The sequence below is a fragment of the Artibeus jamaicensis genome, unplaced genomic scaffold (genome assembly GCF_021234435.1).
Source record: "Artibeus jamaicensis isolate MK-2021 breed Jamaican fruit bat unplaced genomic scaffold, CSHL_Jam_final scaffold_614, whole genome shotgun sequence".
NCBI classification, from domain to species: domain Eukaryota; kingdom Metazoa; phylum Chordata; class Mammalia; order Chiroptera; family Phyllostomidae; genus Artibeus; species Artibeus jamaicensis.
The window spans coordinates 1,767,342-1,781,018 of record NW_026522050.1 but is presented as its reverse complement, the minus strand read 5'-3'; the positions used below and the strand labels follow the sequence as shown (position 1 = coordinate 1,781,018).

At 55.3% G+C, this 13,677-nt stretch overlaps 1 protein-coding gene across 2 annotated transcripts; it reads right to left on the bottom strand.

Annotated features, from left to right (window-relative positions):
* Nucleotides 1–2,537: 2,537 nt before the first annotated feature.
* Nucleotides 2,538–10,570, bottom strand: LOC119050287 (glyceraldehyde-3-phosphate dehydrogenase-like). 2 transcript variants are annotated; one of them, XM_053659159.1, is made up of 2 exons: nucleotides 10,544–10,570; nucleotides 2,538–3,533 (listed from the first exon to the last, which is right to left on the bottom strand). In XM_053659159.1, the coding sequence occupies exon 2, from the start codon at nucleotides 3,420–3,422 to the stop codon at nucleotides 2,538–2,540; it is 885 nt and encodes a 294-aa protein (XP_053515134.1). In that variant the 5' UTR covers nucleotides 3,423–3,533; nucleotides 10,544–10,570. The 2 variants fall into 2 exon arrangements, with proteins under 2 accessions (XP_053515134.1, XP_037002398.2); XM_037146503.2 differs by lacking the exon at nucleotides 10,544–10,570 and having other exon boundaries at nucleotides 2,538–3,542.
* Between the last annotated feature and the right edge of the window lie 3,107 nt (nucleotides 10,571–13,677).

Sequence of the window (13,677 nt, the reverse complement as noted above, 5' to 3'; positions counted from 1 at the left end):
GAGCAGCAGAAGTGGGAAAGCGGGCCGTCCCAGGTGGCTTGGAGTAAGGATGACTGCCTCGGGCTGGGTATAAAAGCGCGGGCTCAGTGCCCTCCTAGGCCAGCCTCTGGATTTACTCACTGTGGCGTTCTAGTCCCCCCACAGAACCCTGTGGGGGCGGGCAGGGAAAAGCAGACAGAGGCTCCAACAGTAGCCTCCTAGCCTCCGGGGTGTGGCTAAGTGTTCTCACGTGGAGCTTGTTATTCAGCCCTTAGGGGATTGGACCTTTATTACGCCACGCCCCCAATGACGTCACAGGGGAGGCAGGAGGGCACCGCCTTGTGTGTAGAGCCCAGTGGGTCCGTAGAATGGGGGGGGGGGGGGGGTGGGGGGGGGGGTGGGGGTGGGGGTGGGGTGGGGGGTGGGGGAGGGAGAGGGCGGTCCTTACTCATCGGCGGAGACCTGCTGCGTTAGTTTCCTACTGTGGCCGCAGCACATTACCCCAAAGTTAGTAGCCCGGAAGCAAGACAAATGTATTACAGTCCTCAAAGTCAAGAGTCTGAAGCGGGTCTCACTGGGCTACAACCGAGGGGCCAGTAGGGCTGGTTCCTTCCGGGGTCTCCAGGGCGAACCCGCTGCTTGCTCCCTCGAGCTTCCGTCCGGAGGCGCTTCTCCAGCCCCCGAAACAGCAGCGTAGGGCCTTCTTGTCCCGCTCTGCGCCGTCTTCACATCAACTTCGCTCTCATAAGGACACTTGCGATTCTATCAAGCCCATCGGGATAATCTCCCCGCCGTAAGATCCTTCATTTACTCGCATCCAGAGAGCCTCTTTTGCATACATGGGCATATTTACAGGTTGGGATGAGGACCGAGTATTACCACTTGTTGTCCCAGGAGGAAGGCAGCAGCTGATTCTCCTCGTAGTGGAGGGAGGGCCCCGGGGCGGGGCAGACCTGGGCTGGGCAGGGCTCCTGCTGGGCTGTCTGCTCAACTCTGCTGTGAACCCGGGCCTGGAGGGTCCTCCGCCTGCTTCCTGTTTAAAATCCACCCAGGATTCGAGACCCATCTGCTTTCCTCCCCCACCCTTCACGCCCAGGCTTCCCCTTGGGGCTCCGGAGTCAGGCCTGTCCCTTCCCGGCTGCTCGGCTTCGCCTCTGTCCATCCCAGCTGCCTCTCGGCTGGACTCCTGCCTCCATCTGGCCCAGCACGGTAGCCAGAATGAGCTTTCCAAGGTGGAAATCTGATCAAGTTGCTTTATTTAAAATCCTGGCCAGCTCTGGGTTACCTTTTGGGAGGACCCATGCCCCCAGCTCTGCAGACAGGCCCTGGTGCCGGTTCTCACTGCACCCCCGGAGGGAGGGGGGACTGAATTTCCTCGGTGTGCCGGGTCGCTTCTGCCTCTTCGTTTCCAGTGCGGTTCCCGCCCGACACCCTCCTGCAACCCTCATCTGCCAAGTCCCATTCATCCTCAGGGCCCAGCTCAGCTGTCACCTCCCCTAGGAAGACTTAGGGATCAGCAGGGAGCCTATGGATGCAAAGAAACTGATTCGGGCAGGTCCATGTAAGTGGGGAAGGGGCAGTCCAAAAACGGCTGTTAGCACAAGGGGAAGGGATGCTGGGCGCTAAGGGATACTGCCCCAGTCCGCACCGCCCTCTCTGATACGCTGAGGCCGGCGTGGGCCTGCCCCCCCCCCGGCCGTGGGCATCCGTGGCTCCTGGTATGTTCACCAGCCCTGGCACTGACTGCGGCAGGTCCTCCATGACCCACTGCTTGCCTGCCTACGGCCCCCCGAGCCCTGGGTGAGGTTGGCAGATGGAGGGGAAACTGAGGCTGGGAAGCTCAGTCCTTTCTGTTCGGAGATTGCTCTGCAAAAGGAAAATCGAGGAGAACGAAACAGACGCTCAGCCCCTGGCCCAGCAGGTCCACCTTCAGGGTGCTCCCGACGGAGTCGAGGGGGCACGGAGGGGGCTCGGAGAGAAGGGGAGATGGAGATGGCACTGGAACTCCGAGAGCTGCTTCGCTCGAAAGCCCCAAACCGGAACAGCCCCAAGTCCTTCTGATAGAGGGACAGTGAGGAGGGCGTGAGCAGAGCAGGAAGGATAGGCCAGGTACGGAATGTCACCAGGGTGGCAAGTCCCGGGTGCCAAGCAATGGGCAGAAGTAGAGAAAGCAACTGTTAGAGGTTTAGTGCTGCAGATGGAGACAGCGGGGCCCAGGCTCGTGGGGGACGCGAACCAAGAACCGGACTGACCACACGGATGCTGTAAAGCAAAGCAAGAGGGAACTTGGTGAAGGGAAGCACCCTTCCCAAGACGCAGGAGCAGGCCACCTCTGGCCAGGGACTGGCCTATTAAATGGCTACAGGCTTCATCGTTTTCTTGGCTGGGTCCAGTGACCTTTATTAATGGTGCAAGACAAGACAGGGCTCCCTAAGCGCCTCCCCTTTTCAGGGGGGCTGGGACAGGAACAGGAGGTCAGGGGATTCCGTGTGTTGGGGGATCAATTTGGGGCGAGGGCTCCCCGGCAGCTGTCGCTGGGGCCGGTGGTCCGGCGGCTCTCACTCCTTGGAGGCCATGTGGACCACGAGGTCCAGCACCCTGTTGCTGTAGCCGACTTCACTGTCATACCAGGAAATGAGCTTGACAAAGTGGTCGTTGAGGGCAACGCCAGCGCCGGCATCGAAGGTGGAGGAGTGGGTGTCATTGTTAAAGTCAGAGGAGACGACCTGGTCCTCAGTGTAGCCCAGGATGCCCTTGAGGGGGCCCTCGGATGCCTCTTTCACTACCTTCTTGATGTCGTTGTATTCGGCAGCTCTCTCCAGACGGCAGGTCAGATCCACAGCCGACACACTGAAGGAGGGGACGCGGAAGGCCAAGCCCGTGAGCTTCCCGTTCAGCTCCGGGATGACCTTGCCCACAGCCTTGGCAGCGCCAGTGGAAGCAGGGATGATGCTCTGGGCAGCCACTTGGCCATCATGCCACCCCTTCCTAGAGGTGCTGCTGTCCATGGTCTTCTGGGTGGCAGTGATGGCGAGGACGATGGTCATGAGTCCCTCTACGATGCCAAAGCGGTCATGGATGACCTTGGCCAGAGGGGCCAAGCAGTTGGCGGTGCAGGAGGCGTTGCTGACAATCTCCATGGAGCTGTCATACTGGTCCTGGTTCACACCCATCACAAACGTGGGGGCGTCCTCGGAAGGAGCAGAGATGACGACCCTCTTGGCTCCTCCCTTCAGGTGAGCCGCAGCCTTCTCCATGGTGGTGAAGACCCCAGTGGACTCCACAATGTACTCGGCACCGGCGTCAGCCCATTTGATGTTGGCAGGATCCCGCTCCTGGAAGACGGAGATGGGCTTTCCATTGATGACAAGCTTCTTGTTCTCGGCCTTGACTGTGCCCTTGAACTTTCCATGAGTAGAATCATACTGGAACAAGTAGACCATGTAGTTGAGGGCAATGAAAGGATCATTGATGGCAACAATGTCCACTTTGCCAGAATAAAAGGCAGCCCTGGTGACCAGGCGCCCGATACGGCCGAATCCGTTCACTCCGACCTTCGCCATTGTGCGCCAGGGCCGAGGCTGGCGCTGTGCGGGGAGACGCGGCTGCCTGTCGAACAAGAGGCGCCGAGAGCCCTTTATGAAGCATCTACACATGCGAGTTCCCACAATCCTCCTTGATTGCTCACTCGGAGAGGAAACCACAAAACTAATTATTATCAGGTGTCACAGGCAGTTCTTGGGAATCAGGGCTGACAGGTGACAGCTGCGGTGTCGGGATTTCCTACTCCATCTCCTGCCTCACTCGGACTTCACCCCAGAGTGGTCTTCTCTCCCCAACATGTTGCTAGGCATGTGGTTTGGACCCCATTCGAGGAGGAATGAGAGGGGCAGAGGACAGCTCCACATGCCCCACACGTGAGCTCTCGCATGGCCACTCCCTTAAGCATTAAGCCCTCAGGGCAACGAGGTTCCAATGAGTGTACTTTAGGAACCAAGCCTCGGGTCTGCGGACAACGGAGATGGAGTTTTGGGCAAACTGGAGATAACATCTAGGCCTCAGTCATGTTTCAGCTCCAGGCCCAGAAAAGCAGCAGAACCACATGAAGCGATGCCAAGACTGACAGTAGGACCAGCAATGACCCCTGACCTCTGACCCTTGACCCTATCACCAACCAATCAGCAGAGACAACGACCCTGAAAGGATGCACTTGGAAAGCTGATGAATATTCTATTGAATTCTCCCCTTAGACCTCCCCTAACCCCCCACCTTTGGAAACCAGATACAAACCTTCAAAGTGAAGGACCCAGAATTTGCTCTCCCCCTTTCTCTCGCACTCCCGCCTGCACCTTTCCCCACCCCCTTCTTTCCTCAGGGCGACCCCTCTGGAGCACACCTGTGCCTTCCCCCGCTCCTTCTCGCAGGTGTGTTATCTTTGCCTTTCTGCCTCCTAACCCTCAAGGGCTCTTCCTGTGCCTCCTTAACGCGTTTCCTCAGTCCATGCGGCCCCCTGGCTCATTTCTACCTCCGAGACTTTCTAAATGAAGTTCTTACACTAGAGTTCTTGGTGCTGATGACTTTCTTAGCCAAACTCAAGGACCAAGTTCTAACTTCTAACGCTGCACAATGAACACTTCCTCAGTGGAATGGAGAAGTATTGTGGACAACTCACAAAGTGGAAAGAAAATTCATGTCAGAACTGACTTCCGGTACTCCAGCAGGAGCTTGGGAAAAACCCCCCACTAAGGACCCTCACCCAATGTGAGTGTGTGCGGAGAAGGAAGACGCTACCCATCTGGGGGGCAGTTTTAACCAGGGGTGTTTGGAGGTGAGTGTGGGGATGATGAGGTATGTCTGTACGCCATGTGTGTATATCACTCAGCTTCCTGTGTGAAGCTCAGAAATCTGCTTCATGTCTCTGGCACTTTAAGAACTTACAAAATCGGAGAGAATTGGGCATATCTGAGTGTTCACATCAGACTTGTGATTCTAATTTCAGTGTGCTCTTGAGTCATTGATTTTGACCTCTGATTGGAAGATGAAATTTTGCTAAGTTGGTAAACAGTTTTTGAATATTTAAAAATCACCATAATTATAAGTTTAGTGTCCCTGATTGATAAGAATCACTTCAGAACTGGGGAAGATTTGTTAGATAATTGAGAAACTTAGAAAATGGAATATAATAAACTTTGATTGCAGCTTAAAATGTTTAATGGAGTTTAATTAACTAAGTAGGTAAATGGTACAAACATTAATCAAAGTTCGCCTTAAAAAGGATTGTTGAAATTGGCTGGATCTATTCATAGAATGAGATTTGTAAATTGCATCTGAAAGCTCGACGAAGAATTGGGGCTTAAAAAGCAAAGTATTTCTGAAAAGTCTCTTCTCTGCTCAGACGCTGCCCTCCAGAACACCAGCAAAACCCCTGGATTTGCGCCAGAAGGGGGCTCCAGGGAGAATGACTCAGCAGCCACCTGCCCAGCCAATGCCCAGGACAAATGGGTCACTGGGCAGGGCAGGATGTGCCCACCAGGGGGCGCCATGAGCTCTGGACCTAGGCTCCCACCTTCCCCTTCCTTCCTCCAATTTATAGATGCTCCCGAAGACCCATCAGGCTAGTGCAGACACCTGGGGGTCCCTGGAAGTCCCAGCCCCTGCGCCTCGCAGCCTCTTTGAGAAACGAGCATGAACACACACCCCTGCCTGGTCTTCAGAGCCTCTCGCCGGCTTGGCTTGGTGTTGCCCTCCGTGGTTGACCTCCTAGTGCTGCGGCCCTGGGCTACTGCATCCCGGGTCTGGTGTCTCCTGCACCGCACCACCCCCACGCCCTCCTGTACTCTTGGTGAGTATGATCCAGGTTCCCGTGAGGACTCAGAAATGCTGGGTGTTCGACTGGGAGAGACAAGCCGAACATTTCCCAACAAACCCCAGAGGCCACGCCCCTTCACCAGGTGGCTAAGCGGAAGGTCTCAGTAAACACCGTGTGTCCGTGAGACCGTGTGACCCAGAGGTCTCCAAAGCAGGCGCTGCGCCTCTGGGGCGGCGCAGACGGTCTGCCGGAGTGTGGGAAGTAGCATCAGAACTCCCGTCTGTGTTTATTTTTAGCTCATCCTTTTAAATGTCCAGTTCTTGAATATCTTTTATATTATCTTTAATGCATTGAAATAGAAATATGAATATATATTTAAACAAAATGAACATGAGGTGGTGGGTGATGTGTAATGAAGATGACCAGAGAAAGTTGTTACAGCATTAAGTTATCCACAAGCATTTATTGATCATCTACTGTGTACAAAGAACTGCCCCAGAGGCTGGAAATTTTTGAAAAGAGAGAGCACACAGGGCCCGGTCTTCGGCAGAGAGGCGAGAAGGGAGGCTGTGAGTGACCCACTGGGGATCCGTCTGCAGCTCCCTTTCCTAGAATACAAAGAGCACTTACAAATCAACAAGAAAATGACCAACAGCCTCATGGGGCAGGGGTGGGGGCGGGCAGAAGGGAGGCACAGAAACGACCCACAAAGGGCAGTGACGTGTGTCAAAGGCGCTCATAGGGGATGTGTGTCATAGGGGAGCGGGTGTTACTCAGTTTTCCTGTGGAATCAGCCAGGATCCACCGTCAGAACGTGCCGCATTGATGAAGATGCGGGAGGCAGCCCTGACTGGTGTGGTTCGGCTGGTTCCGCATCACCTTGCAAAGCCACAGGTGGCCAGTTTGATGCTCCCCTTTTTATTACTTTGAGGGCGAGGAGAATGTAGGTAGGGTAGACTTTAACCGGCTGGGGGAGGCAGAGGCCTGACTCCTCCTGGGCTCATTCTGAGCTTTAGGGTACCTTTTGGGAGGAGAGGAGTTGGGCACCAACCTCTTTGCAAGTCAGCTTACCTCTCAGGAGACTCGAAGTGGCCGTATGCTACAGGCCTCTCCTTGCAGTGCTTTGCCTTGCACCCAGCGGTGTCTATCACAGCTACTTGGCTGTGAAGCATACCTTCGAGGGTTATGCTGCTCCCGCAGGAGGGGAACCTGGCAGGAATCGTGGGCTAGCACCCCAGCGGCTGCACGGCTCAGAGTCCGCTCCATGTTTCAGCATTTCTAATTGTTGATAGTGCACCTGAATAGGCCTTCCTAGTACATTGTTAAGTTGGTCTTTGGCTAAGTTGGTTATACGTCTAAGAATCCAGGGGGCAAAAGAGAGGATGAGGGTGATAGAAACTAAAGGTCCTAAGAGGAGAAGGAGATAGGGGAGAATTCCGTTGAGTCCACCCCAAAGGGGGTGTTCGGAAAGTTCTTTTCTTCTTTTTTCTAAGTCTTCTTGTAACTGTTTTATCTTGTCTCGGACGATGCCTGGTTTGTTGGCATAGAAGCAGCAGTGTTCCTGTAAAGCCAAACAGATACCTCCCTGTTCTGCAGTAAGTAAATCTAGACCTCGTCTGTTTTGAAGGACAACTTCTGTTAGGGAGTCTACTTGGTCTTGGATGTCACTAATGGTACTGGACAGAGCCTGGACATCATCAATTAGTTGTTTAGAGAGCTTTGTGTATGAATGGACTGCGACTCCCAATCCTGCAGTCCCTGTGGCAACTGCTCCAGAGACGCCTAATCCAACTAATAAGGGTATGAATGTTAATGCTCTTTTTTTGTCGCCCCGCAATATGGTCTAAGCTGGGAATGGGGACAGGCTCGTCTCCGGGGAGAACATCTATATCTGGTAGTAAAGGTAGCCAAGACACATAGCCCGGTCCAGTTAGCGGGCAAGGCTGAAAAGGCCAGGTTGTTTCCACAAATGAAAATTTGTCCATGACCTGGGCAAAGGGGGTTACTATAATTGGTTATGCTGCTACAACTAGTAAATTCTATAAAGCCGACGGGAATGTCGAAGCTATTATTTTGAGCTATGCCTTATAAGCACTGGGAGGGTGGAAATATTGTAGGTTGGACTCTAAAAGGTAAACTAGGGTTACATTGTAGCTGTTATTTATTAAGGGTGGATATATTGACAGGAATAGCTAAAGGCATGGGAGTGCCTAGGCTCATACATAACCAGCAATCCTCGGCTAGGTGAGGGTTAGATATGTTAAATGCTTGATGTGTGGCTATTAAAATGTCAGCAGTCTGGGTATCTAGGTCTACTCCCCACGGTTTGGGGAAAGCGAGTAATTCAGTGGGGGTGGATACGGTCAAATCAGTGAATTCTTTAGCCACGGCCTTGATTTCTCAAATGAGAATTAAGGCTTCTTGAATGGAGGTTTTTTGAAGAAGGGGTTTTTGGTGGATTGTTGGTGGCTCGGGGTTGTTTAGAATGGGGGCTAGAATACGGGTGGCTGCGAGCGGTAGGTTTGAGGGTGCATAGGGGGGCGGCCGAAAAGCTGGGAGATCTTTAAGTAAGGGGGCAGAAGAGAGAGGAGGCCAGTCAAGGTTATTGTAAGAAGCTGCCTCTTTTTCGAGTTCGGCCTCTTCTGCTGGGTTTAATTTGTCGACATGGTTATTTGAGGAATTACGGGAAGGGTTAGGGGTTTTTTTAATCTCTTCCTCTATGTTAATAGAAATTGAGGGGCAAATTGAGGGGGCCCTCTAAGGGGGCCGAGATTGATTTTTTAGAACTTCTTTTCCCTCTTTACAGAGGCTCCGGACATCCAGAGAATGCCCATGAGTGACTAAGATTTCTTTAATAAGATTAAAATAACTGAAGGCGGTGATAGGGACGGTCTGGGGGCCAGAGACTCGATAATAGTCATTAAGGCAATCTCCGACCCGGTTCCAACACTGCGGGTCAATCGTCCCCTTTTGGGGGAACCAGGGGCACATTTTGAATATAAAGTCAAAAAATAAAACTAAATCCTTTTTCTTAACTCGAGTTCCTCACACCTTGAGAGTTTGCTTTAATCTACTTATAAAAATATCACTTTGTGAACATGCTTGTCCCATGATTGGGGGGCCTTACCTGGCCGAGTTCGCCGTCGAGGGGAGGGGGCTCCTGGATCTGTCTCGCGGTGAGTAGTCGCGGCGATCCAATCTGTGCGGGGAAGTCACTGGCGGGGACGGCGCTTTGTTCCGGCGGCTATCGGGCCTCCACGTTGGGCGCCACTTGCTCCGGCCCGCGGAGCAATCAACTGGGGCTCGACCACCTACCTAGAACAAATGAGTTGGGGGGACAAGAGGCGCGAAGAATGGCAGCAAGACAAAAGATTCTGATCAAGCTGCAAACTTTATTTTTCCGAACTGGATATATATATAGGGGGGGAGGGAGAGGAAGGAGATTAGGTTGCTTGCTATTGGCTAGCTTGAGACAAAGAAGGGCCCGCTTATTGATTACTTGGGTGCAACTGGTACTCGTGGACACCTCATGTGCCTGTAGCCGATTGGCTTGGGGAGCGCATGCACACCTCATGTACCTGTAGCCGATTGGCTTGGGGAGCGCATGCACACCTCATTTACCTGTAGCCGATTGGCTTTGTGGAGCCCACAGGTTCCTGTAATCAATGCAATGTTTTTAGCTAGAAGCCAGGTGTAAGGTTCCCAACAGTTTGATTCCTGGGCAGGGCACATGCCTGGGTTGCAGGTTTGGTCTCCTATCAGGGTGTGTGCGAGAGGCAACGGATTGATGTTCCTCTCTCACATCTATGTTTCTCTCCCTCTCTCCTCCCCTCCCCTTCTCTCTATAAATAAATAAATAAATAAATAAATAAATAAATAAATAAAATCTAAAAAAAAATAAAAAAAGATGAAGAAGGCAGACTGCCCATTACAACAGCAGCAGCTTTGAAACAACAGCACATGCCCTCCACGCTGGCCACTTACTTTCTGGGATGTACCTGCAGACGTACCCACCTGTGGGAAATAAATTACGCACACCGGTACAGTGGGTGCTACTCAGGGTTGAAGAAGGTTCAAAAAGCTCTGTAGGTACTGATATGGAATGACCTCCAAGGAATACTGGCAGTGGAAATGACCAAGGGAAAGAACAAAAAGGAATATGTGTGTGTGTGTGTGTGTGTGTGTGTGTGCACAGACCGTGGAAGGCGGGCCGCTGGGGTGTGAGGCAGAACCAGAGCCTTCCTTGGGGGGCTGGGGGTGCTCTCCAGAACAGGACAGACCCCCGGGCAGGGGCAGAGGCGAGCTGGCCAAGGCTCCAGGTCTTCGTGGAGGTCTCATGCAGAGGGCCCAACGGCCAGCAGGGAGGGCTACTTTTTGCATCTGGGTTTCCATGTGCTGAGAGTGAGGCTGAAGAGGTTAAACAATTGTCCCCACGTCCCACGGTGACAGAGCAAGATTCCACTCAGCGCTCTCTTCCCAAAGCTGAGCCGCACTCTTTTACCTGTGGGCGGTAAGTTGATAAACACACGGCCGGGCTGGCCTTTTGCCGCGTCCAGTGAACCAGGCTTCGGGGCGCGTCCCGCAAAGCACCCCGTGCCTGAGGGGGCTACCGCTGCCTCATGTGCTTTCCTTGTCCCCACAGGCGGATGCTGGCTGCCTGTCCGTCCCTCTGTGTCTCAGGAACGACGTGCTTGGCTGACGGGGGCTGCGGAGCAACCTGGGCGCCACGCTGGACAGCGACAGCGACAGGGAGGCTGATGGCTGCCGGCACCGCGGAGGAGGAGGGGGGCTCAGAGGGGTGAAGCCCCTGGCTGTCCTGAGCCGCCCTAACCAAAGAGGGAGAAAGCCACGGCCGCCTTCAGAAAGGCTTCCCACCCCGAACACGGGAGCTCCCGTGCCCTCCGCCCTCCCTCCGTGCCCTCCTGCTGCAGCCCCTCCGCCCCCTTCTGCTTTCGAGTGTTCATTGGTCGTCCTTGGGCTTCCTCCGCTCAGACTCGGGAGGTGTTTGCCGAATGAATGGATGAATGAATGAATGAGTCTTGAGTTCATCCTGAGTGCTCCGTCTGCTCCCAGGGACGAGGACTGCGGGGGTGCCCCAGGGCCACCATCCCGGGCACAGACCTGGGGGCCCATGAGCCCTCTCTGCTCCCTGAGGCTCACACCACCTGCTTCCCTTCACCCTGCAAGGGGCCTCCTAGTGGAGAAGGCTGCGGCTTCAGGTGGGCCATGGTTGGAAGTTGATAGAATAGGGATGCTGGAGGCCCCTACCTAGAAGGGGGGCACCTATGTGATTGGTCAGGGGAGCACATTTGGCTTTGTCTGGTTGGTCCTAAGTTGGGAGCAGAGACAACAAGTGGGGAAGCCGACAGTCACTGCCCCAAGTCCCGGCCCTCTGGGGCGACTGCCGCCAAGGCTGGGATGCGAGCTGGGGCTGGTGTGCTGCGCATGCGCCAGGTTCCATCTCAGTCTGTGGTCTGGCCTCCGTGAGTCTGCGATTCAGCCCCTCGCGGCTCGACCCGCAGTGCTCTGGGCCTTTCTGGGCCCGAGGTGGTGCTGGGGCGCCCTGAGGCTGTCTGCAGCCCAGGCAGGTTCTCGTGCTGGGCAGGCACAACCCCAGGCTCACAAGCTCCCGCCGTGCCGCCCATCACGTTTCCGGGGGGCTGGGCCCTGCAGGCTGTGCGGAGGGACGTGTGTGGAGTGTGCGCGGGCTGCGCGCAGCTCTGCCCAAAGGCATGTGGAGTGGCTCTGCGCCTGCACATGCGGCCCGGCCGTATGTGGCGTGGGCGCTGGACCTGCCCTTGGGCAGAGCCAGGGCTCCAGTCACTCTGGGCACCGGTCACTACCTGGGCACCCAGGTGGGCAGGCGGGGTGCCCTGCAGGGCAGGCCGAGTGCATGCAGTCCAGCTCCTGCTGTTTCCGAGGCTCAGTCGCCCCTCTCCTTGGAGCCGGCCAACGGTCAGCCAGCAGTTCACGTCTGCTGGCCCTGCTTGGTGGGGAAGGACGATGGCTTGTGATGCCTCGGGTTAGAGCCAGGGTGACGGGTGCTGGGAGCAGCGAGACATCTCCAGGGAGTACAAGGGAGTCTGGGTGCCCCCCGGGCCTGCCCCACACTGGCCTAGGCCCCAAGGAGACGGGAGGAGGAGGGCTGGGCAGAGCTGGGCCTTGCTGTGACTTCACATCCTGGGGGGCCCAGTGGGTGGGGGGGGGCAGGCATCTGTGTTTTACTAGATCCTCCACGCAGACCCAGAGCACAGGTGCTCCCGCCGCCCAGAGGTAGCAGGAGGCTAGACGTGCAGCAGCCAGAGGGCCCTGAGCTGGACAAACCCAGCCCCTGACCTACAGCTCCTCTGTCCTTCCTGCTCTCCGGGGAGGCCCTGAGCACACCTAGAGGCGGCACCTAGAAGCCTTGCCCGGGGCCTGGCCTGTGGCGGGTGTTTACTGAGCGCTCAACCAACCCTCCGCCGCAGGGCGAGCTCCCTGAGATGGGGACTCACGCCCCTGCCAGGCAGCGATCTCTCTAGGCGGGGTCCGAGGGGGCGCTAACTGTGATTGGTGCCTTCACACAGTGAGACGTGTATTCCCTAGTGGGTTCCCTTTCCGCCCCCTGATTGGCTGCCTGGAGAGTCTGCTCAACCCTTGCTAATACCTGACTCTTTACTTTTCCCGTTACTGTTGGCACATAATGTATTAGTTTCAGGTGTGCAGCATAGTGACCAGGCATTTATATGCCTCATAACGCGAGCCCTCATCAGCCTTGTGCCCACACGGCCCCACCCACGGTCATTACGGTGTCATTGGCTGTGCTCCCCGGGCTGTATACCGCAGCCCGTGACGGTGTTGGTAACTGGCAATTTCTGCATCTCCGTCCCTTCCCCTTTCTCACGGATCTCCCCGCCCCCTCTCCCCTGGCCATTCATTTCTTCTCTGTATTTAGGAGTTTGCTTCTGTTTTGTTTGCTCATTCATTTTGGGTTGTGGTGGATTCCACATGTAAGTGAGATCATACGGCATTTGTCTTTCTCTGTCTGACTTGTCCACTGGGCATAATACCCTCTCGATCCCTGGCAAGATTTCACTCTTCTTCCCGGACGAGCAATATCCGCTGTGTAATGTCCACACTGTCCCATGCGGCTCCCCGCAGCCCGGCCTCGGCTCGCAGCCGGTGGTGGGCCGAGGCGTCGGCTACAACGTCGTGATCTTGTTGTTTTGTTTCCATGGGATGAGTGTTTCCAGTTTCCTTCTATTTGTGACTAGAAACGCAGGCTTTCAGTTATGGCAGGTGACAGACATTTCGCGAGGATGGGGGGTCAGCTGGCCGAGAGGAGGGCATGGTCTCAATGACAGTGCAGCGAACTGCAGGCGAGACAGGTCAGGAAGGCGTGGAAGGGACGGGAGTCTGGGCGACCGGCTCTGAGGCAAGACGACTTCTGGAATCACCGTCTGGTGCTGAGTCTTCTTCCTGGCCTTTCCTGCTGCTTTGAACTGGGGCCCCGAGGGTCTGGGAACCCTGGAACCAGCATTTCTCTTAAACGTGTGCATGGCTCTTTCTGCTTGGCCTTGCCAATGTTCTATGTGCTTCACTGATGTCTAATTTCATCCTCATGGACGCTGCAATTAGTGCTGTTGCCCCATTGTACAGGTGAGAAACTGAGGCACGGTGCGGTCAGCTAACTGTGGGGAGGTCAGAGACAGGATTTGGACCCAGCTCCAGAGTGGGTGCTGTGGGCCCCCCGAGGCCCCGGCTTCCTCACCCTCCTGCTCAGCGGCTCACTGGCGACACTTCCGTCTCGTTCCCTTGTCACCTGTTCAAAGTGCGCGTCGGGGCAGAAGATGCTCTGCAGAAACGCAGGCCTGGCTGCCTGGGAGCTCTCTCGGGCTGCGTCGTTCCTC

Coding starts and splice junctions, on each gene's coding strand:
- LOC119050287 (XM_037146503.2), bottom strand. CDS start 3,542: ATGGCGAAGGTCGGAGTGAACGGATTCGGCCGTATCGGGCGCCTGGTC.